The sequence below is a fragment of the Parasteatoda tepidariorum genome, chromosome 7 (genome assembly GCF_043381705.1).
Source record: "Parasteatoda tepidariorum isolate YZ-2023 chromosome 7, CAS_Ptep_4.0, whole genome shotgun sequence".
NCBI lineage: Eukaryota > Metazoa > Arthropoda > Arachnida > Araneae > Theridiidae > Parasteatoda > Parasteatoda tepidariorum.
The window spans coordinates 1,305,635-1,328,181 of record NC_092210.1 but is presented as its reverse complement, the minus strand read 5'-3'; the positions used below and the strand labels follow the sequence as shown (position 1 = coordinate 1,328,181).

The 22,547-nt window shown below is 29.9% G+C and overlaps 1 protein-coding gene across 1 annotated transcript; it reads left to right on the top strand.

Annotated features, from left to right (window-relative positions):
• The first annotated feature begins 2,456 nt into the window (after positions 1-2,456).
• Positions 2,457-19,870, top strand: LOC107442324 (chromo domain-containing protein cec-1). Its single transcript, XM_016055860.2, has 4 exons — positions 2,457-2,608; positions 11,062-11,223; positions 14,403-14,460; positions 18,354-19,870. The coding sequence occupies exons 2-4, from the start codon at positions 11,140-11,142 to the stop codon at positions 18,902-18,904; spliced, it is 693 nt and encodes a 230-aa protein (XP_015911346.1). The 5' UTR covers positions 2,457-2,608; positions 11,062-11,139; the 3' UTR covers positions 18,905-19,870.
• Positions 19,871-22,547: the final 2,677 nt, after the last annotated feature.

Sequence of the window (22,547 nt, the reverse complement as noted above, 5' to 3'; positions counted from 1 at the left end):
GATTTTAATTTATAAAAAAAATTCATACCTTATAATTCAATATTTTTCATCCTCACTTTAATTAAATAATAAAAAATATAAATAATTATTAAAAATTATTTTTTGCATGAAATTATCTTTGGGTAAATGAGTTTTATGAGTCGGTGCAAATTTTTTTGAATTGCTTCATTAGTTTCGAAAATATGACTGAAAACGCAAAAGCGAAATTAACATTAAGGGGTACGAACTTTGAATCGCTCTCCTGACCAAACTATGGGGACCACATTTCCCAGATTGCGGCTACCCCCTATATTTTGAAGATAAGAAATCCAAATATGTAAAAAAAAATGCATGTTTATTCAGAGAAAGTACGTTTTTGTGTCTGATTTCGTAACTTAATTAATAGTTAGCGCTGATTAATTAGCATATTTGAGGTCACCCCCAGGAACCATTAAGATTGACACTTAGTTTGTGAAATCCGATCATTAGAACGAAAGTTATTCAGTGTGATTCGTTTTTTTTTTTTTGCGGACTGTACAACAGTACTGTCAGTAAGAAAATAATTTTTCAGCTATACAATAATTTTTCCGCTGTTAGGTTTTTCGCAACTTCATGTTCCTCAGGAGTTGTAATGGGCCTTTTTCTTTCTTCTCTAATACTCTTTCATGCTTTCTTTTTCATTTTTTCTTTCTTTTCATTTGTAGCTTTAGCAATTCCATCTTTCTCAGGTGTATGAGTTAATATGCGTGATGAGCGATCAACCATTTAATAAAAAAAAAAATTTAAGGAAAAAATTTATAAATTAATTATGGAAAATTAAATAATAATAATTTTAAATGCATATATATTTTTCAAACGCATAATATCATGAGGATAATAATCTTAATACTATGTAGGGGCACATGTGAACTGTTCACAACTGCCCCAGATGTTTTGTTCACAAGTGCCCCATCTTCCTTCTTAAACCTAACTTGAAAAATAAAGAATTTTTAATTGAGAATTAAAAAAGAATAATTGTCATAAACTTACCTAAATGTTCATATAATGGTCTGCAATAGTTAATTTTAGCTTATTAGTTGATTTATACTATGCTTTCACTTGAAGAAGTGAGCGATTAAAATATATACAACACCAGCTGATACAAAGAAATTGTCAGAATAGAACAACAAAATTTCTCATTGCTCTGAAAGTTTAGCAAAGAGTTAAGACTAGTACTGGTATCAATTGAAAATTTTTCAAGATTTTTTATTTCAAATCATATTGGTAAAGCATACCATGTTCACTTGTGCCCCCTTCTCCCCTATGTATATAAACAATAGCCTTTAAATGAGGAAATTCGGAATCAATATTATGTATTAAAACATGGCCCCATATCTCCCCTTAATATTGACCCATAATATTCAAATTGGACCACGTATTATATTAACGGGTATTAGTGTACCCTACCAGAGGAAATAATTATAGGCTTATTAGGGGGTACACTATTGTGTCCTATAAGTTACCATGTATGTATATATATATTAGTGTGTTGAATAGCGTTAAAATGAGGAAATTCGAAGTCAATATTCTGTGTTATAACATGGCCCTATATTTCCCCTTAATCTTGTCCCATAATATTCATATTGGACGAGGTATTATATTACCGGGTGTTAGTGTACCTTACTAGAGGAAATAATTATAGGCTTAATAGGGGGGCCCACAATGCTGTCCTATAAGTTACAATGTAAGTATATGTATAATAGTGTGTTGAAAGCGTTAAAAGGAGAAAAATCGAAATCGATATACTGTATTACAGTATCATAAGTGGGAGCTAATATAAGAAAATATAGCTTTTCTTTAAACGTTAATGAACCACTACTCGTCATATAACTTTTCACATCATTGCAAAATCTTAGAAAATCATCCAAATTATTAGACTCACTGTACGGTTTTATGTAAAATTAGAAGGTGATACTATACAGCATTATTATTTTTACGCGGCTGAAACCCATTTATACTAGTTTATGTTCATGCATCATGAGGTTAACATTGTAATTGCAATACGTTATAAATAAGGAGTATATAAGAAAACTCCTTAATAAAAACCCATTACATGTATGTTTAAATATTAAAATATTGCCTATAAACTCGTGAAAAACGTGCCATTATTAAAACACTACAGTGAGTCTAATAATTTGGTGTAAATATTATAATATACTAACATGATATAATAAATATTCTATGTTTATATAATATATCATCTAATTTATCCTATCGTTTAATTTATATTATATGTCGTCTAATTTAACCCATTGATACACGAACATAAGGAAGTGCAAAGCGGTTTCAGCCGCGTAAAAACAATGATGAATGAGATCTCCTGATAATCTTACATTCTATGTCTAATAAATTGGCCAGGGACTGTAGAATGACAGGTGTTAAAATCCGTAAACGTCCTGTAGTGTGGCAATTTGTGAATGTCCCCCCAGAAGACGCCTTGGATAGCCTTGCAAATTCTAAAAAGCAAGAAGGCGGCCGTCATCATTCGAGATCGAAATAGCAACTTCCAGCATCTCCACAGAGCGACTTACTTTCTTCTCTCTCTCTCTTTATCGCCCTCTCCTCATCTTCCGCAGCCTCTAAACTTTCCGTGAGTATTTATTTACCTTTCACATCTGTAATAAGTCTTCTTTTTGATATTTTAGAATTAAAATGTATGCTCCAATTGCTTGATCACGAATTCAAGAGGGTTTAGAATGAAGAAGCAAATGTCGTTATTTGAATAAACTTTGTGATCAAACTGCATATTTATTTTTTAAAGGAATTACAGTCCCTGACCAAATGATTAGACACACTATAAGATTCTATGTAAAATCTTAATTATCAGTTGATACTATACATCTATATTGTTTTTACGTGGTTTGCACTTGTTTACGTTCGTGTATCAATTGGGGTTAACATTGTAATGCAATACATTAAAAATAAATACAAAAAGAAAGTATATAAAAAAATCTCCTGCATATAAACCCATAACATGCGTATTTAAATATAAAAGTATTGCATATAAACATGTGTAGAAAGTTTAATTATTAAAAAGCTACATTGCTTCTAGTAATTTGGTCCAATTTTTATAATATACTAATATAATACGTGATATAATAAATAATCCATATTTATGTAGTATATCGTCTAATTTATCCAATCGGGGAATTTTCATTTATCGTCTAATTAAACCAATTGATACACGAACGTAAACAAGTGCAAACCCATTTCAGTCTCGTGAAAACAATAAAGCTGTATAGCATAATTAATATTTAACATATAATCTTATAGTGGGTCCAATAATTTGGCCTGTATTCCAGTTTCTTTGAATGTTATTGGAACTTAAAGTATTTTTATAAACAAGTATGAATGATAGGCAATCAACGGGTGTTGGAGCATCCTCCTAACCATATGCAAAATCTTTAAGTATATAATTTGGATTTAAATTGAATGAACTTTTATTATTCGGTTTTCCATGGTCACACAGCTGCAAAGATTCTTTTCGTTTCTGAAATTTAAAATTTTTCATCCTGAATTATAATTACATTATTTTATGACTGTTAGCTATTGAATAAAAATATAATACAGCATTTCTTTTTAATTATTTAGCTTACATTATTTAAAATAGCGTTATGGGAACTACAAAGATTTAGCATGAAGAGAGAGGTAAAATAATAATAAAATAAAATAAATATTCATCGACAAGTGTACTTTCACTGAGGAAATTATGAAGAACGGTTAAATATTCAGGACTGTTAAACTTGAGATGTGTTAACCCACCCCCCTCCATAATGTTTACAGTGATAATAAAATGACAACTAAGCAATCAGTTTTCATAAAGAAAAAAAGAAAAAAAAACCGTTGCCAGCGTTTAAGACGGTTATAACATAATTATCTGGTCGTTTATTTACATCTTTTAAAAGAAACTGTTTATGCGTCGTAATCTAAGTTTTCCAATTGAAATAATATTTCTTAAAATATTCTTTCTTTGTCTTAATTTCAAAAACTTTAAACGTTCGGTGAGATGTTATTTATAATATACATTTACATGTTTTTTGAATTAACGGTATAGCATTTTCGACAAATTTGTACTGCCAAAGCTTTCGTTCAAATTGATAAACTCTCAACCAGGGTTGGCCACAACCGGAAAAAAAATATAAAGTAGTGACAAATAAAGAGTTTAATAAAAGGTGCTATTTCTAGGTGCTGCAGTTTCTATAATCTGTGTAAGAAGAACAAGAGTGGTGTCAGAACTATTTTATTATAGTTTTATTAAAGCGTGGGGATAAAATTCCTTTGCCTTTTATTATTTATCATTACCAAATTTCAAATAGAAATCATGCAAGTATACTCAAAATTAATGTGAATAAGTTATGTCAAGCAGTGTTGTCTCAGGGGAGAGAGCATTCTAATGAGGTGAGCCGGGTTTGAACCCAAACGATGGCTGGTTGATTCGAATTCCGCATCCAGCTTGCACTGACCACAGTGCTGACGTAAAATATTCTCAGTGATGGACGGATCCTGGGTTAGAGTCCGCCTTTTATCACGATAATCTAGGGAGGTTTTCGTGGTTTTCCTCTCCCTGTAACGTAAATGCGGGTTTGTTCCATCAAAAAGGCTTGCACGAATTTAAATTTCTCCTCATACTTGATCCAGGTGTTCTCTTGTTTTTTGGATTAGATTCAAAATTACAAGGCTACGGAGTTGAGCATTGGATATAAGTAAACCCAAAATTGGGTCGGCTGTTAAAATAAAAGAAAAGAAAAGAAGTAAAATCGGTTATAAAATAAAATAAGATTAGCTATGTCAAATTTAAAGTGATAGCAAATCTATATTAATAATCAACTATATAAATAATCTATATAAATCTAATGAACTGTATTAATTATCACTATTGCTTCGAAATTTTAAAGTAAGCATTTTCCTTTATGCTTAGCAACGGAACTAATTAGCAGGTATTCAATAATAATTATAATTTTTATAATGCTTTTATAAACAATATTAAATTAACAATTTTAAATTAATAACATCAAACGGGCTTTTAAAAAAAGGATAATTCACAGGCAGGGCACAGTTGTTTGAAAGCAATTTATTACAATAACGATAATTACCATTGCTTCGAAATTTTGAAGTAAGCATATTCTTTTATGCTTAGCAACGTAACCAGTTAGCAGGCATTCAGCAATAATTATAATTTTTACGATGCTTTAATGAACAATACTAAATTAACAATTTTGAATTAATAACATAAAAGAATTGAATTAATAACATAAAAGAATTGAATTAATAACATTAAATCAACTGTTAAAAAGGATAATTCCGAAATTTAGGTATAGTTGTTTGAAAGCAATTTATTAGTAACAAAAGCAATCATTATGATTGTCTAAAGATTTCCCAATATGCGTTTTCTTTTTTTGTTTAGCAAATAAACTAGATAGCAGGTATTCGGCAATAATTATAATTTTTACGAAGCTTTAATGAACACTATTAAATTAATAATTTTGAAGCATTAAATCAGCTATTAAAGAGGATAAAGTTAGGCACAGTTCTTTACTAGTAACAATACCGATATTCTATTGTTTCTAAATTTTACAGTATGCATTTTCTATTATGTTTAGCAACGAAACTAATTAGCCACGAATCCGACACAATGAAAACGAAGCTTGCCAACTTTTCCCTCTACCGTCTCCCACAGAGAAATATAAACATCGCTAGTCAATGCTGCTATATATAGCGACCACCTAGTTATAGCACAACAACTCAGCATCTCGGATGAGATGAGTGCAATAAAATAATGCAATTTTAAAGCAGAAAGAGAACGACCCCCTCGCTCCATTTCATCGTTCGTTTTTAGTGACTACAGCTACTGGAATTTCGATGAAACATTTTGTTCTAAGAAGATTCCAGATATTTCCGAGGACTCTTAAAAAAAATTCTTTTTATTGAGAATGAAAACATACATTGCTATCTCTTCATTTTCCCTAATTACCGAATCTTTATAGAACAGAAAATTCAAATAAAATGAAAAATTTTTAATATAAACTCTTCAGTTTCTTGATTTTATATTCTTATCCTTTGTTTAGTTTGAAATACTTCTGAGAACACTTAAAACAATTTTTCTTTACAAAGTTAAAGTCTATTGCATTTCTATGGAATTATATTTTTGCTAATTACTGAAAACATATCGAAATGAAAAATTAGAAAATTCAAACAAATTCTTGAATGAATGTTCTTTGCGTTATTTTAGCAGATACATATTTTTTTGAAAAATGTTTGTTTGTTTTTTAGTCAATTTTCTTCAAAGATGTATATTTCTAAATGAAAATCTGATTTTCTGTCATTGTTTAAAGCTTGAATCTCCGAAAAACACAACTACTTCTGAAAAATCTTAAGAATTTCTTTTTTTGTGGTTGACGTTGTTTATTAAATTAATGAACTAGTTTATTGCTAGTATCATGCAAATATTATTTTATGATTTGGTAAAGTAGAAATTTTATTCGACAAATTCAAAATTTTCATCCTGCCCAGAATATCAATAAATATAATTGAAAACAAGATAAGCTGGTTTTGAAACAATACTCTGCTTACTTCACAGTCATAGTAGTGTTCTGGAACTGGGCACCAGGTCCGTGAATTGGCTTCTATGAATTTGTTTTAGCACTTTTTTTCGAGGAAATAATGTAGGTAAGTGTAAAGAAACAAGTTGCTCAAAATTTTAGTTTTTTGTTAGCAGATGAGAGTAAAGTATTAGCATGAAGAAAAACTTCGTATTCTTTTTTTTTTTTTTTTTNTTTTTTTTTTTTTTTTTTTTTTTTTTTTTTTTTTTTTTTTTTTTTTTTTTTTTTTTGCAGGTTGAACAGTAGCAGCAATTGAAATCCCATTTTTTATTGTGCTTATTTCAGAGACAAATATCTTTATATAGATAAACTTATTTTATAAATGGACATGCGGATGATTCTTCTTTTCCTCTTTTCTTGTTCCTCCTGAACTTGATGGACAGAAAGCACTTGTTGGTACAAAGGATATCATTTATTTTAGATACACTAACATTTGTCTGGTAATATGTCAGGTTTTGGAATAGTTCCCGGCATTTATTCATAGTTCATTCGAAGTGACAGTTGCAGATAAAGTGAGACATGTTAGCTTTCATATCTGATTAACTTCAATTTTTCTTTTTCTTCATAACTTATTCACTTTATTGGAACAAATGTGATTAGAGGTATGTATGTGCATATGCGCTTTTGTTCTTCAGGCTATACACAAATTAAAAGCAAAATTCACGAAAATAAACTTACAAACGAAGAATTCTGAAATGTTTCAGACTGGAAACCAAAATAGAATAAATTGTTGAAGGTCATCATCATCATAATTGGCCAGAAAGTCCAACGTGAGCCTTCCTCTGAAGATTTCTCCATAACGACTTATCTCTGATCTCTAATTCTTTTCACTGATTGAAGACTCCACCGATTCAGCCCATCTCAGCAGCGGCCTTTTCCGCTTTCTTATTCCACTGTGTCTAAAAAGAAATATACTTTTTTTATTACGTTGTCTAATCACGTGGACCATCCAATTCATTCTATTTATCTTTATATATTTAATAATATCAGGTTGTTTATAAATCTTCCACAGTTCAAACTTAAATCTCCTACTCCAGTAATTGTTTTCATTTACACCACCCAGTATACTCCGCAAAATCTTTCTCTCAAGTATTTGCGATACAATTTTCCTCCAGTTCTGTCCAAGCTTCAGAAGCATTTGTCAAGAGTTTTGTAAATCAAGAACTTTGTTTTTCTAAATCTGTAAATTAAAAAGATTTCAGCTTCTAAATTTCGTTTTTTAAATCGTTTCCATGAGGTCTTCCGAAATTTTTCTTCAAAGGATTTCGTAACAAGAAGTTTTTGCAGGATAGAGGTGTCAACCCTAAGCCCCAACTTGGAGTCCCCTGATATAATCCCCAGGGGTAAGGTGCTACCCATACACTGAAAACCCATTTTAGTCGCCTTTTACGACATGGATGAGGGGTATTGTGACTATTCTTTCATACTAGGCTACCACACGAGTAAATTGTTGAAGGTCTCTCACGTTAATTCAATCTTAGATTAAAAAAATTATTTATTAAATATATTATTCGTTTGATAATATTTATGATCCTTGAGACATGAACTTTAATTGAACGCTGATTAATATAATATTAAACCTCCATAATCATCATATCTTCAAGTGTATAAAAATAAATACAACATAATAATGTTTTGAAAATTAAAGGTAATAATACTTTGCAACATGTCTACATCGAAATTGTTAAAACTTTTCGTTTATTAAGCTTATTACAAACCCCGTTGGGGACAAAATTGGGTACTTGCAACTCCAGAAGAAGAATACCGCTGAAATCACATGGTTGTGCCTAATCACTTGATTGTGCCTTGCATATTAACGTTAAGTTATTAATTTTGGTTTATTACCAAACTGAATCTATTTTCGGATCACATTTAATTAGATGCCTACAATAAACGTCACACAATTATGTCGAAACTGATTGGCTGCTGAATCGGGACAGAAACAAATACCACGATTTATCCACGCCTGACGTCTCTTGCAGATATCCAGTTGTGCGAGTTAAATAGTAATCCAATGCGTAAGAAGTGATAATACATTTATTTACATGTTATTTCAAACTAAGTAAACAATTCCTTTTTATAATTTTTTAAAAATTCACTGCAGCTTAAATTAATAATTTTAAATTTAATAATTTTAATTATTTAAAAATTTAAATTGATAATTTTAATTTAATAATTATTTTAAATTAACAGTGTATTCTAGTGGTTATCGACTATCGTTAATTTCCTAGATAAATACTCTCATAAGGAAATAATTTTCCTGCCATTTTTTTTACGTTAGAGCTTTTGAGAAAAATAAGTACTACTTATAGTTATCATAAGAAAAATAATTCTACTTTTTTTATATCCGGTCTTAAAGAAACAGTCATAAAAAAAAAAGATACATGTTTGCAAAATTTGGAAATTCCCTCCAGTCTGATTCTTTTAGTAACTTAAAGTATAACTCGTTTATGTCAGATTTCCACGCATTCCAGTGTTTATGGACGTTGACAGCGTTAATGATCCAATGAGGAGAGTTAACGCTAAACTGTCTGGACTTCGCGAATAGGGGAAAAAAATCTCGCCAAAAGTAGACGCTAAACATAGCTGTATTAAAAGGCATCCGAAACCCTGACTGCTTTTTTTTCTTCTTAAAGTTTAGTAATGTAAACAGCTGCCCGTGATTTTCCGACCTTGCCCTATATATCAGGTTGGCATTAGTTCTAAAACTACGACTAATAGCTATCTGGTTAGTGAATGAAGAAATAAAAATAGGGGGTGTTCATTCTCTTGTCGCGATAGAATCTAACATCTGTGTGTTTTGTCAATGTTAACTATTTGTGTCAATGAAAGATGCATTCTCGACAAAAAATAGTTTAAATTTTTTTTATTATAACCTTCGTTGAACAGCGCCGACCCAATGTTTTGGGTTTACGACTGCTAATGTTTAACTACGTAGCCTTGTCATTTTGAGCCCAATCCAGAAGACAAGGGAACTCCTGTATCAAGCATTGGGAGAAATTTGCCTTCGAGGAAGACTTTTTGATGGGACTAACCCGAATTTGCGTTAGAGAGGAAAACCACGAAAACCTCCCTCGGTTAGTCCGACGGCAAGGGGACTCTAGCCCATGATTCGTCTACCATTGAGGTTATTTCTCATCAGTGCTGTGGTCGGTGCAAGCCGGATGTGGAATTCGTATCGATTGGGATTCGAACCCGGTTCACCTCATTGGAAGGCGAATGCTCTATCCCCTGAGCCATCACGGCTCAAATAGTTAACATTAACATTACCAGCACCATGGCATATAATTACTGAAGATAAATAATAAAGGGAATAAGAAATTTTAAGTACTACTTTTTTAAGCATGCCTTAAAAAAAATTATTTTATGTGTAAAAAAATAAACGGACCACCCTTGATAACTTTTGATCTAATGATTGGAACCTCACGTTCTAGGACTCAACCTTCATGGCTCAAGGGAGGGATCTCAAATATGCTTATAAATAAGTGCAGACGATAATTTAAGTTACGAAACCAGAAACAAAAACGTACTTTCTCTGAATAAACCATATCTTTTTTTCGACGGATTTCTAACCTCCAAAATAGCCGCAATCTGGGAAATATAATCCTAAAGGGGGATCGATTTGATCAGGAGAGAGGTTGAAAGTTTGCACCCCTTAATGTTAATTTAATTTTTTCGTATTTCGCTATATCTCGGAAACTTTTAAAGCAAATTGAAAATTTTTTGCACGCAATTATAAAACTCGTTTGTCCAAAAGTAATTCCATGCAAAAAATAAATTTTAGTAAATATTTGTTATTTTTAATTATTTTATTAAATAATAGTAAAAAAAAACTGTAAGGTATAAAATTTTTTGCATTATTTTAAAGAATATAATTTAACATAGCAGAATACAAAGCAAATTAGGCCAAATAGTTTTTGAGAAATTGAATTTTGCATATCCGACTTTTTTGAAATTTTTTAAAATGCATGACGTCACATTTTTTATTTACTTACTTTTCCACTGTTCCTATTTACTTTCTCACTGTTGCAATTTCTATTTTTTTTCTTAAATTGCAACTCTAGATAGTGTTGCGCGTCGGTTAAGTGGGGAGTAAGCTGAGCTTGTTTTGATTAACGAAAATTCGTCATGTAGATGGATATGCGTCAGAATTTGTTTGTCAATCTCGCAGTTAATTTATCAGTACTGTTAAACTACTGAAAAGTCATAATATAACAATGATTTAAACCGTCATTCATGGCTCTCGAACTATTTGTTGCCGATTTCTTAACAATGCCGAATATCCTACTTTTCTGGTAACATATATACAAATAACGAAGAAAAAAATACCTGTTTGTTTCAGTTTATTTACTACTTAAAATAGAAAAAATAATAATGATACTCAAGGTAATTTGATTCTAAAAATTGTATGTTATATTTTTTAACTTCCTTGTTTTTTTCACAGGAACAGGTTGCGTATTTGGGGGAGAATAAACGAAAAGGTTCCAGCGAATTATTTTAGCGCGCAGAATAGAATATAAGTATGAGTGACGGGGAAGAGTACAGTCCTGTTGAATCTCCAACACTCGTACCCATAAGACGAAGGGATGATGTATGGCCACCAAGAGTAAGTATAAAAAAACTATTTCATTCCCTATTGATTGACTGATCAATCATTATTCACGAATGATTCATTATTAATTGATATTATTGATTTGAAAAAAAAAATAAACTTTTCGTGTAGAAAAGATTCTTACTCGAAGCAGGATTTCTACTATCCGGAAAAATGAAAAATAAATTGTTACAGTGGCTTGAAATCTTTTAGATTTAGTTTTGACATATACTGAGCTGCCAACTACTATGCATTTTGAAAAATATTTTATAGAGTGGTAGAAACTTAAGTTTTCAGAATTTATGGTCCTATTATAACATTTTAAGAGCTTCACCTTGGCAGAACAATTCACATGAACTCATGAATCATTTACGTGTAGTGATGTGGATGGTAAGTTTAAATAAAATTTATAAAACAAAGAATTACATTAAAACGAGCTTTACCACAAGAAGAAAATTTCCGAAAAATTTGACACATCTGCATGTAGATTTCTTTTAACTAGAAAACACTCACAGGTGAATGTCAACAATCACATAGTCGCTTTGGTGAATGTCCGATATATTTGTTATATCCGATTTAATATTAGTTTATTCTCTGATACTATTATATTTATTCGATATTTTAATGTCTGGTGAGGATAGATTAGGAGAAACATCAGTGTTCGGAGTACCGGTTAAATGCATACTGGGCACTGGCAATTGACATATAAAAAACATTGATGTAGGGTATACCGAGCATTGGCACTTAACTAGACCTAGTATATATTTCGAACATTCACCAAAGCTACTATTTGATTGTTAACATTCACCGTTGGATGTCAAGAACCACCTATTTCGGTCATTCACAGTAACATACTTTTTGATACATAAAAACTAGTTAAACTGATTTTCTTCCACCAATTTTTCTGCCACTTTTTAAATTTTTTCAAATTCTAGTCACCCTTATAAATTAGTCTATATAAAAAATTTTACACGAATTGATCTCAACATAAAAAAATTCTTGATCAAAATGTTACTTGACCTCTATGAACAGAAATTTCTTAAATGTTTAAGTATGAAAGTTTTTTTCATAATTTAACTTCATTTTTATTTCATTAAATAAACATACATTAAACAATACAAAAATACTTATAAATACAATAAAAAATACTTTTAAAAGCAATATAATGTATCTTTTATAATAAAATAAGAAAAAAAAATAATTAAAAAATTGTAAGTAAAAATTAACAGAAGTATTAGACGGCGAGATATAAAAGGCGGAAGTGATGTCATCATGGAAAGTCAAGGGGTGTTTATTTCTGACCGGGTGGAAAACGAAAATTTTTCGTAAATGGAAGTCAGCTTATTTCTACCCGCTCGCTAATTTTGATTTTAACTTCGGTTTCTGTTTATTATTTATTTTATTAGTTTTTTGAGTATGGCAACAATTATTATTTTTAATATTAGTTTTTAAGGATGGCAACCTTTATGAAATTTGTTATTCTGACGTATGTTATGACGTCACATACTATGATGTAATTAATATATAATTGTGAAACTAGTAGAAACCTTGAGTTGAGTTGTACAGTTGCTGCTGCTAATAAGAAATGTTATGTAGGGTGACGTTTTGATGGACTTATTTATTCCCGCTCGAACATTAGTATTACTTGTATTCAGATGGCCACGATTGTTATTTTCTACGTATATGTATTCTGATGGCTCCATCTAGTAATTAAAATATTTACTATTTTTTCAATGAAATTAGAAAATGTTTAAAAATTATATATAAATAAATAAATGGTGATATTTAATTTTGACGTCGGACTCACAACCTCAGAACAAAATTGCTTTCACAGGATACTAGTTTTTTGTTTTCGTTAACCAGTATCCTGTGAATGCACACAAATCAGAGGAAAACTTAAGGTTTTAATAAAATAAATTTGATCATTTTAAAAAATACTATATGTATTCTAATAGTGCCAGCTATACTTAAAATGTTAGAAAGAAACTATGTTAATAACTCTTCATTTTAGTTATTTTTTAACATAAATATAGTTAATATAAATGACTATAATTATTATTAACCTACTCGATATTAATTAACACATTTTAAATAAATTGATTCAATATTAAAATAAAAATTATATTTATTTTTAAAAAAAAACTTATAATAAAAAAAGTGAATTATTTATTCTGAATAAATTTTTTTTACGATTAGAAAATAATTAACTCTATTATTTGTATTCAATTACATATTAAATTTAATATATGTACTTAAATATTATCTCGTCGTCGACCATTTATGCCAAATATGGATTTGTATAATCAACTACTATATAAAAATAAATTTGAAAGATACTAAAAAATCTGCGATGTTGGCGAAAATGGAATAATACTTAAGTAATGTCAAAAATTTTAACTAAAACTACTCACATCCGGCATTTCATTACAATAAAAAAAAATTTAATTATTAATATGTTTGACATAAATTCGAAAAATATTACAACACTACATTGTCTGTCTTCATGAAAATTATGCAAAAATTAAAACTGAGCGTCTTAATCAATTTTAATTCTTTTTTTCCTTTGTGGAAAAATTTTGGCAAATAAGCTATTTTACAAATTAAAAAAAAAGTTAGATTATTTTTAAGCAAGGAAGTTATTTAACCGTTTTAAAAAGAATAGTGTAGAACTCATGAAGACTTTTTAACTGTGGCTTTTATATTTTAATCGGCTAAATAACTTTAAATTACAAAGCCTCTTTACTTAAAAAAAGATATTATCATAAAAAATTCTAACAAAATGTATTCCCAGAGTTGTTGTTGGCTCAAGGGATAGAGCATTCACCTCCCAATGAGGTGAACCAGATTCGAATCCCAGGGATGGCTGGTAGATACGAATTCCGCATAGACTACAGTGCTGACTTAATATATCCACATTGGTAGACAGATCATGGGTTAGAGTTCTCTTACCGTCAGACTAACCGTGGGAGGTTTTCGTGTTTTTCCTCTCTAACGCAAACGCAGTTTAGTTCCGTCTAAAAGTCCTCCACGAAGGTAAATTTCTCCCAGTTCCTTTGTCTTCTGGACTGGGTTCGAAATTACAAACCAACGGAGTTGAACATTAGTAGTTGCAAACCTGAAATTGGGTCGGCTGCTCAACGCCGGTTATAAAATAAAATATAATAAAATGTATTCTTTTTTTTTTCTTTTTGCAGACATCAAGCGTACGATATCTTCCAAAAACAGGCTTTTCTCCTACAATAGTGCGAGAAGGTAAGATTTTAATTCTTTCACACGAAACCAATCAGAGATTGGAAATTATGGTTCTGAGAAAAAATGGTTCAAAGTTGAACCATAATTGAACTTAAATTTGCTGAAAATTTAATAATAGGGGGCCGGAAAGTAATGTGTATTTGATATTTGTTATCAAGATTTTATTTTTAATCAATAATGTATTCACCCTCGTTATCAACAACCTTTCATTGCAGGATCGAAAAGGGAATCGAAAAAAGCGGTTTTTAAGTCTAAAGAATATTGAATGCTCCAACTTTCTGGTCCCCTTAATATTAAGCCATGTTTCCGTTTAAAGTGACCCGTAGTATTGGTAAATTAAGATTTAATTTTAACGAAAACAAGATGCAACTGCGTATCGTATTAAAAATACTGTGAGTAAGAAAAAGCCTTGAATAACTTTTTATCCAATGACCAGAGTTTTATGTACTAAGACTCAATTTTAATACCTAAGCATAAATAAAGAGCTCATCGTGGGTTCGATTCTCGCCAACCGAAGAATCCCCGCGTAGTAACTGATGACTGATGCACGTTAAATCTGTCGAGTCGCAAAGTCCTCCATATTCCCGTAACAAATCAAAACCTCTGGAGGTACTGATCCAGGACTTCTCTTGTCTTCTGGATTGGGTTAAAAATTACAAGGCTACTGAGTTGAACATTAGTAGCCGTAAACCCAAAATAGGGTCGGCTGTACAACGACGGATATAAAAAAATAATAATAAAGAGCTGAGTGGAAGAAGCAGGAAAGTTACACAGGGGAAAGTTCTTATTTCAGTCTTATTTAAATATATATCATTTATTAATATTACTAAATCTATTAGTAAAGAAAGAGTACTCAATGGAAGAAAGAGATAATTAGCACAGTTTGAGTTTTTTAGAGCAAGGTAAGTACTCTAGGAAACAAATATTGAACGAACAACCGTACAAAATCACTTGTTTGTCATCGAACGGTAGGAGCAAAACATTTTAAAGATTGGCAGATAATTAAGAAATAAGACTTTTAGAACTTTTTGTAATTTTGACAAAATTTTAAAAATCTCACGACGAGAGAAATGGAACAAAGTAGCGATTCATATGCGCTTTTGACTCATTTACATGTATAGTGGTGTGGAAAAAAAATTTTCATCAAATTTAGAAAATAAAGAATTGTAAACACAACAAAGAAAACAAAGAATCAAAACATAATTTTTCCAATTTTTCATTTTTTTCTCCAAAAAGAGTGAAAAATTTGCAGACATTTATATGGATACTTATTTTAGCTTTTCTAACAAATTATTTGTGGAAAAAAAATTATTTTATGAAAAAAATCAGATGCTATAAAAACCATTAAAGATTCTTAAATCCTCCTCCATAAAAAAATTTGGGTCGAATAGAGACATAACTCAAAACATTTGAGTTACGTCTTCAGAGATATACTAAAAACGTAAAGATTGAGCGAATTATCAATAAATAACGTTTAAAGCTCATTAACTCACAATCACCTAGATGTCACTTACCTGCTTCTTTCACTAAACTCTTCAAATAGGCTAATTAATTAGGACAACCGATATATTAAGTTGTTAAAATCAGACTCAAAATGTTAAAATCAGACTAAAAAAATGTATTTTCTCTAAATAAACATACTTTTTTAGACAGGCTTAGGAACCAAATATTTTTTGGATAATATTTTCTGGAATGGTCAAATTGTTTTGAAAGGTATAGCAAAGAGATCGACAGTTCGGAATCCTTTATATGAATTTCTCTTTTTCAGCGCGGAATTGAAAGTTTATGCACTCAATTATAAAATTAGTTTTATCAAAGATTTATCCAGCTTCATCCAAGCAAAAAAATTATTTTAATAATTATTTATTACTTTTTAATTATTTCTTTTTGTTAAATTATTATTTATAGTAATAGTCGAAAAAATTTGGAAAACTAAAATATAAGTATTTTTTACCATTTTAAATGAATCTGTTGAAAAATTATCAGAAGAGTACAAATTTTAAACATACGACTTTTTAAAATTAGATATCTCAAAAACTATTCAACCGATTTATTAGGTTAAATCATAATACACGAAAATACGATCATGGGATCAAAAGTTATTCAGAATGTTCACTTTTTTTCGTACTGTACATCAAATTTTCTTCATACTGTTGCTAAATGATCACTGAAATTTCTAATAGTAAACGCTTACAAGGAAACATAGAAGTCGTAGATTTCGTGAAAAATATTAAAGTTGTCAGTTAAAAGAAGAGAAATATCTAGTGAAAAATTATTTACTATTTACAGCTGAAAATCATTAATCTATTTGAACCGAGCGTTCTTTTTAAAGTTCAGTTTCCTTCTTTTGAAAAAAGTAGTAGCACAGGGAGTAACAGATAAGTAATTTCCAAATCGATGGGGCCATACGTTCATGTTTATAGTGTTAAAGATTATGTTTGAATCGAAAGGGAAAGAATGCCACCTTCTCAAAGCTGAAACACAGTTTTTACAATAGACTTACCAAATTTATAAGATTTCATAAATAATAAATTTCAATTTCGTTTGATTTTATGTCTATAGTGACAAACATAAGTTATCCTCTATCGAAAATTTAATTTAGGGAATAAATTTTGGAATGTAAAGAAAAATTAAAAAATCTCCTTTAAAAAACTGCTTTCATTGAGAATTTTAAAAGCCGTATTAATGAGTAATTTGCGTTTAATTTGTGCTTGTATTGTGTGTTTATAAAATGACACTTCAAGCAATTTTCAGACAGCTCTGTCAAAACATGAAGAAAAAAACTTTAGCAAATAGCATGATAATTTCCTAACAGCGATAACTTTACTTGTTAGGTTAAGTTAGGCTTATCTTTAATCAATGCCCTCTATTCTAATTCTGAAAAACGTGCAAAAGTTCAATACGAATACAAACTATGTTTTTGTGAATAGGAAAAGCGTTTATGATCTGATTTTTAATATTTAAAAAGTTATTAGACGCTACATTATTTGAGATAGCAAAAATTTGCAAAGATTTAGAATTATTTATGGCGTAACTACCACTAAAAATATTAAAAATCAATTTACTAGTAAATAAGACATGGTAATTTATCTCTATTTAGGGTTACCATTTGATAGATGAAGGTTGATATAGTAGATAATAAAGGTTGACATGGTCGTAAGCACTCTCCTCCTTATTGGTGACCCAGACGTGATATGAGACTCACCAACATCGATGGATGGTACACATTGAACAGTTGATTTGCTCTCAAAATAGGGCTCAAAAATCCCGTTAAGTAAATGCAATACTCCAGGCCAATAAATAAAGAAGGAAAGAAAATATAATGAGCAAAAGAAATATAAACAGCATTAATCAACTAGTCGTATTCGTTCATCAAATTCTATCAGAGATAAAACTCTGAAGGGATGTAATTCGGCGTAACTACCACTAAAAATATTAAAAACCAATTCACTAGTACATAAGACATGTTAACTTGATTCTTTTTTGAGGTACCTTTTGATAGATGAAGATTGACTTGGTCGAAGGCTCTCTCCTTATATAAATTGATTTTGATAATTTTCATCAAAATCTCGCCAAATAGACAATTTTTTTTTAAAAAAATTGTTCTTCAAAGCTGAGTGGATACTATACTCCCGGTTCTGGTGTTGTTTATTCAAAATACCAGATTATTCTTTTAACGGCAAGATGGTATGTATAGTAGTTCAAAATTACAGCTTTGCATCAAGTTTAAGACACCTAAACTGCGGCTTTTTTTAATTATTTTCCTTCGAAAAACAGTGCTAACACATTCTTCTTCCTGAGCTCTTTCATTTTGATTGCATCTACAGAATTCACACGAATAGAGCTATTAAATTAAATGAGTGTTTAATGAATTTAATTTACTTTTCTCTTAGGAGGACCAGGTAAAAGATTCGTATGGCCACCTCCGAAGCAAGGTCAAGACCAAATGCAGAACGATGTAGGTCTTTTAGGTCATGGCAAAGTAGGAGAAGCCTGGAATCCAGATGCCAATGCCCTAGGAAATAGACCACCAGCTTTTGCTCCAAGAACAATGCCAACTAAGCGATGCAACGACGATATATGGCCACCTAAAGACAGCGAGTACCAAGCAAACAGAAAACCATCACCACGACCTGTACAGACAGTGGGGCGATTTGAGGACTATATTCGGTGCCGCGCAGGACCAAATGTTCCCCCTACCTATAGGACGCCCCCTGGAACACAGCATATACTCGTACAACAACTGGAAGGCGAATATATACATGAATCTAAAACAACCACTACTGTAATGTCCAATAGTACATCTGTACAACAACAAAGGGTTGTCACTCAACCCCAGCCTGTTGCTAGGAGACCGGTAGAAGAGGAAGAAGAAGAAGAAGAGGAGGAGGAGGAGGAGGAAGAAGAAGAGGAGGAAGAAGAGGAAGAGAGTGAAGAAGAATAAACATTCATTTAAGAGAGGAGGAAAATTATTTTTATTATTCCATATGGATGTGATCAATTATATTACTTTTAGCTACGAAATATGCATCGAATTTCTTTCTGTTTTGGAGATCTTAATGAATATCGAGTTCAGAATTTGAAAAGAAAATGTAAATTTATTTTATTTAAGCATTAAAACTAACTAGTGATACATAAATAATTATAGAAGGAAACTTTTAAGGTATAAATTTACCCACAGTGCTGATTCTTAGAAGAAAAAAAATTTTGCTCCCAGTTTCTGAAAATTCTGGCTATAACATGCTTGAGAAGCATGCAGGAGTTACACAATGTTTACACGTAAACCTGAAACGATTAACGTTTTTCAAATGTGATATTATTTAAATGCAATTACAAACAATAAAAAATAAAAAAAATTGTTTTTGGAAAGAACAATTCTTGCTCTTACAGTTATATATAACTGTCCTATAAACTATTTCAAAGAAATATAAAACATAAATTGTTGTAAATTAATAAATAAGAACTGATTCTGATTTCGTAATCATTAGAGATCATTGAAAGTACTAACTCACAATAGTTTCATGCTAACGAAAAGTTCAAGACAATATCCAACCAGATGTTATGATTGTGCATTAAGAATTCTAGTTCTTATATGTTTTCGTACGTCCAATCCTTATTCCTTATTCTATTTCTTTTTTTTTTTTTTTTNCTAATTCTTTTTTTTTTTTTTTTTGTAAACATGTCCTTGCTAATTATTGCTTTAATTACTGATTGCTCTCACATAAAATTATAGCTCTTATTTCGATAACGAAATAATTTTCAAACAAAATCGGAAATTTAAACGATTTTTTCCAACAGGACATACATCATACTACAAGTGTAAACTTCTTCTGAAATTATTTGATCTCATGCCTCATATTCAGATGACTCGAAATTTAGTTAAATTGAATAAATAATGTTATATACGTAATTGCGTTTTGTTTTCTTTTGTATGCAATTTATTCTTATAGCAGACCTGCCTATTCTTAACAGCTTCCCTTACCAATTGTTTTGAAGAAAAAAAATGCAAAAAATCACCATATATTTTTTTTATCTCATTCATAAATACAATGAACTAAAAAAAAAACATAATACACAAGTTAAAAGTTGAAATTTTAATTCTTTTTTATGCGTAAAATATATTTAATGTACCGTCAGTTTACTATCCAAATTATCTCGGACAAATGAAAAGATTTAAATATTAGTCTTTGCATATGTTCACATCTTCATAATCTGAAAAATCATCTACATTACTTTCACTTTTGCTCGCGAACGCCATTTTTTTTTCTATGTAAATTAATACATGAATTTTATTTCTATGCAAATTCATCAACCATCGTTTATACAATTGTACAAAACACGCCTGCAGTCCCACAAATAGCAAAACTCCCAAACAAAAATTGGCAAACTTCCAATCACAGCAGATTATTATTGTTTTTTTTGTTTTGCTTCCTGCCGGATAAAAGCGTGATAAAACAAAACGTGTTGACGAAGTTTGCTATGCCCGAGTTTACTCGGTATAATAAACATTTGCAATCTATACATACCCGTGTTAACTCGGGATAATCAGGGAAGCTGTTAAAGATATGCAAAAGATGATTTTTTTAAAAATCTTTTTAATCTCCCTTTTCTTAATTTATTTTTTTGTCATCGTCTGAAGTCTTTTTTGAGTAATTATCGTCAGGTATTGCACAAAATGTATAGTTTTAAATTTTTTTTTAAAGCCTTAGGCATATCTGCTCTAATTGCGACTAGTTACAACCTTCCTATATATTATATATAGCTAATTTTCAATAATATTTATTTTTATTTCCATGTTGCTTTTTGCACTTTAGTATTGCCAATGACTTATTAAGGTATTCGACTGGGTGAAAATAAGCAATTTCGATTATTTTTTTATCCATATTTGAATTTTAGTTCATTAGTTCACCAAAACCCTTTAAATTTCTTAACTTCAATTTTTTTAAATGGAGTTACAGTTGTTTTTTCGTATACTGGCGAACGAAACCGAAAATAAACGAATGAAAAACTAAAATTTTGTTTGTTTATAGTGCGTATTGAGTACTTTGAGTATTTTAACCTTTTTTTTTTTTAAGTGAATAAAATATATTTTTAAGATTATTAAAATTTATTTTTAGAAATTAATTGTGGAATTATCAACTTTTTTGTTGTCAGACTTTTTTTACATTTCAGATTCTTGTATTTTAAATAAATTTTGTAAAGCAAGCTGATTTTGAGAAAATTTCTTTACGCTAACACTAATACAAGAAAAAGTTAATTATAGAATTGCTTGAACTTTTATATGTATATTTTGTGCAGTATTAGTGATGTTTTGAAGTAAAAGCTAAGGTCTAAGTAAGAATTTGTTATTTTTATCCAGGGCTAAAGAGAATAAAAGGGCTAGTTCATTCCTCTCTTGAACTGAAGCTACGATTTCCCTCCTCATGACGTCACGTTGTACACAGATCTCGGAGATTGCAAGCAAAGATATTATGAAAACTTTGCATCATTCTCTCTGTAAAAATAAGTTCGAATTTTTTTTTATATTAGATTTCAAACTTTATACGATTGACACATTATTTCCTTTGAAAAACATAGTTTGAAAAAATTTTCTTGGCTAAAATATTTAATTAAATACCATTTTAAGCTAATAAAAATATTTTACTAGTCGTCATAAATGACGCTGTAAATACTTCATTTTAAAATTTTCAGTTTTAACTTTTATTAGTAGACTTTTATTTTTTAACTTTTATTTTTAAAAACTTTTATTTTTATAAACTTTTGTTTTTATAAATTTTTATTTTTATTATTATTTTACTATAAAAAAAAAAGTTTAATGCATATATTGACACTTTTTTAGTTTCATATTGTTCGATAACAATACTTTGTAAAGTTGGGTTAAATTTAAAATCCTAATTTCAAAATATGCTGTTAATGGCAATTTGTTTATACTTAATCATTAGGAAACAACAACCTCAAACGCTACTTATTGTAACAAAATTATAATTTAGATTCATAATAATATTAGAAATTTTACAATTGTTTATTGATGTTTAAATTTGAAAGAATATATTTAAAGAAATCATAAACATTTAGAATAACTACATTGAAAACTACGCTATGAAATTCGGAGAATTTTAACTATTAATTATTTAAACTTTTCATTTAAGTTTTTATTTTCTTTGACTTTATCCATTTTTTAATTTTTTCGCCTGCCATTCTTTTTGAAGAAACTAGGCGGTTTCAATTTAGATGGCGAATTCTTATAAAAGTTCTGAAAGACAAAATAAGCGTATTACTGTTTTATTCACTGCGCGATATCGTCCCTCTAATTCACTTATAAGTTCTTTAATGGCACTTTTTGATTTTCTGTAAGATGTCCCATGTACACTTTGAAAAATATTCTCAAATTCCTGACACACATCCATTCATGTTGCTGACAATTAATCCTCCCTTAGATAGGAGAGCATTTGGTAAAGGTAGGGCAATTTTAAAATCATTCTAATCGGCAATCCAAGCAAACAATTTCTTATATCATCTTCATAATCTTCTTTCAAGAAATGCTTACTACATATTCGTGCATATTTAATATTAACTGAGCCTTTTCG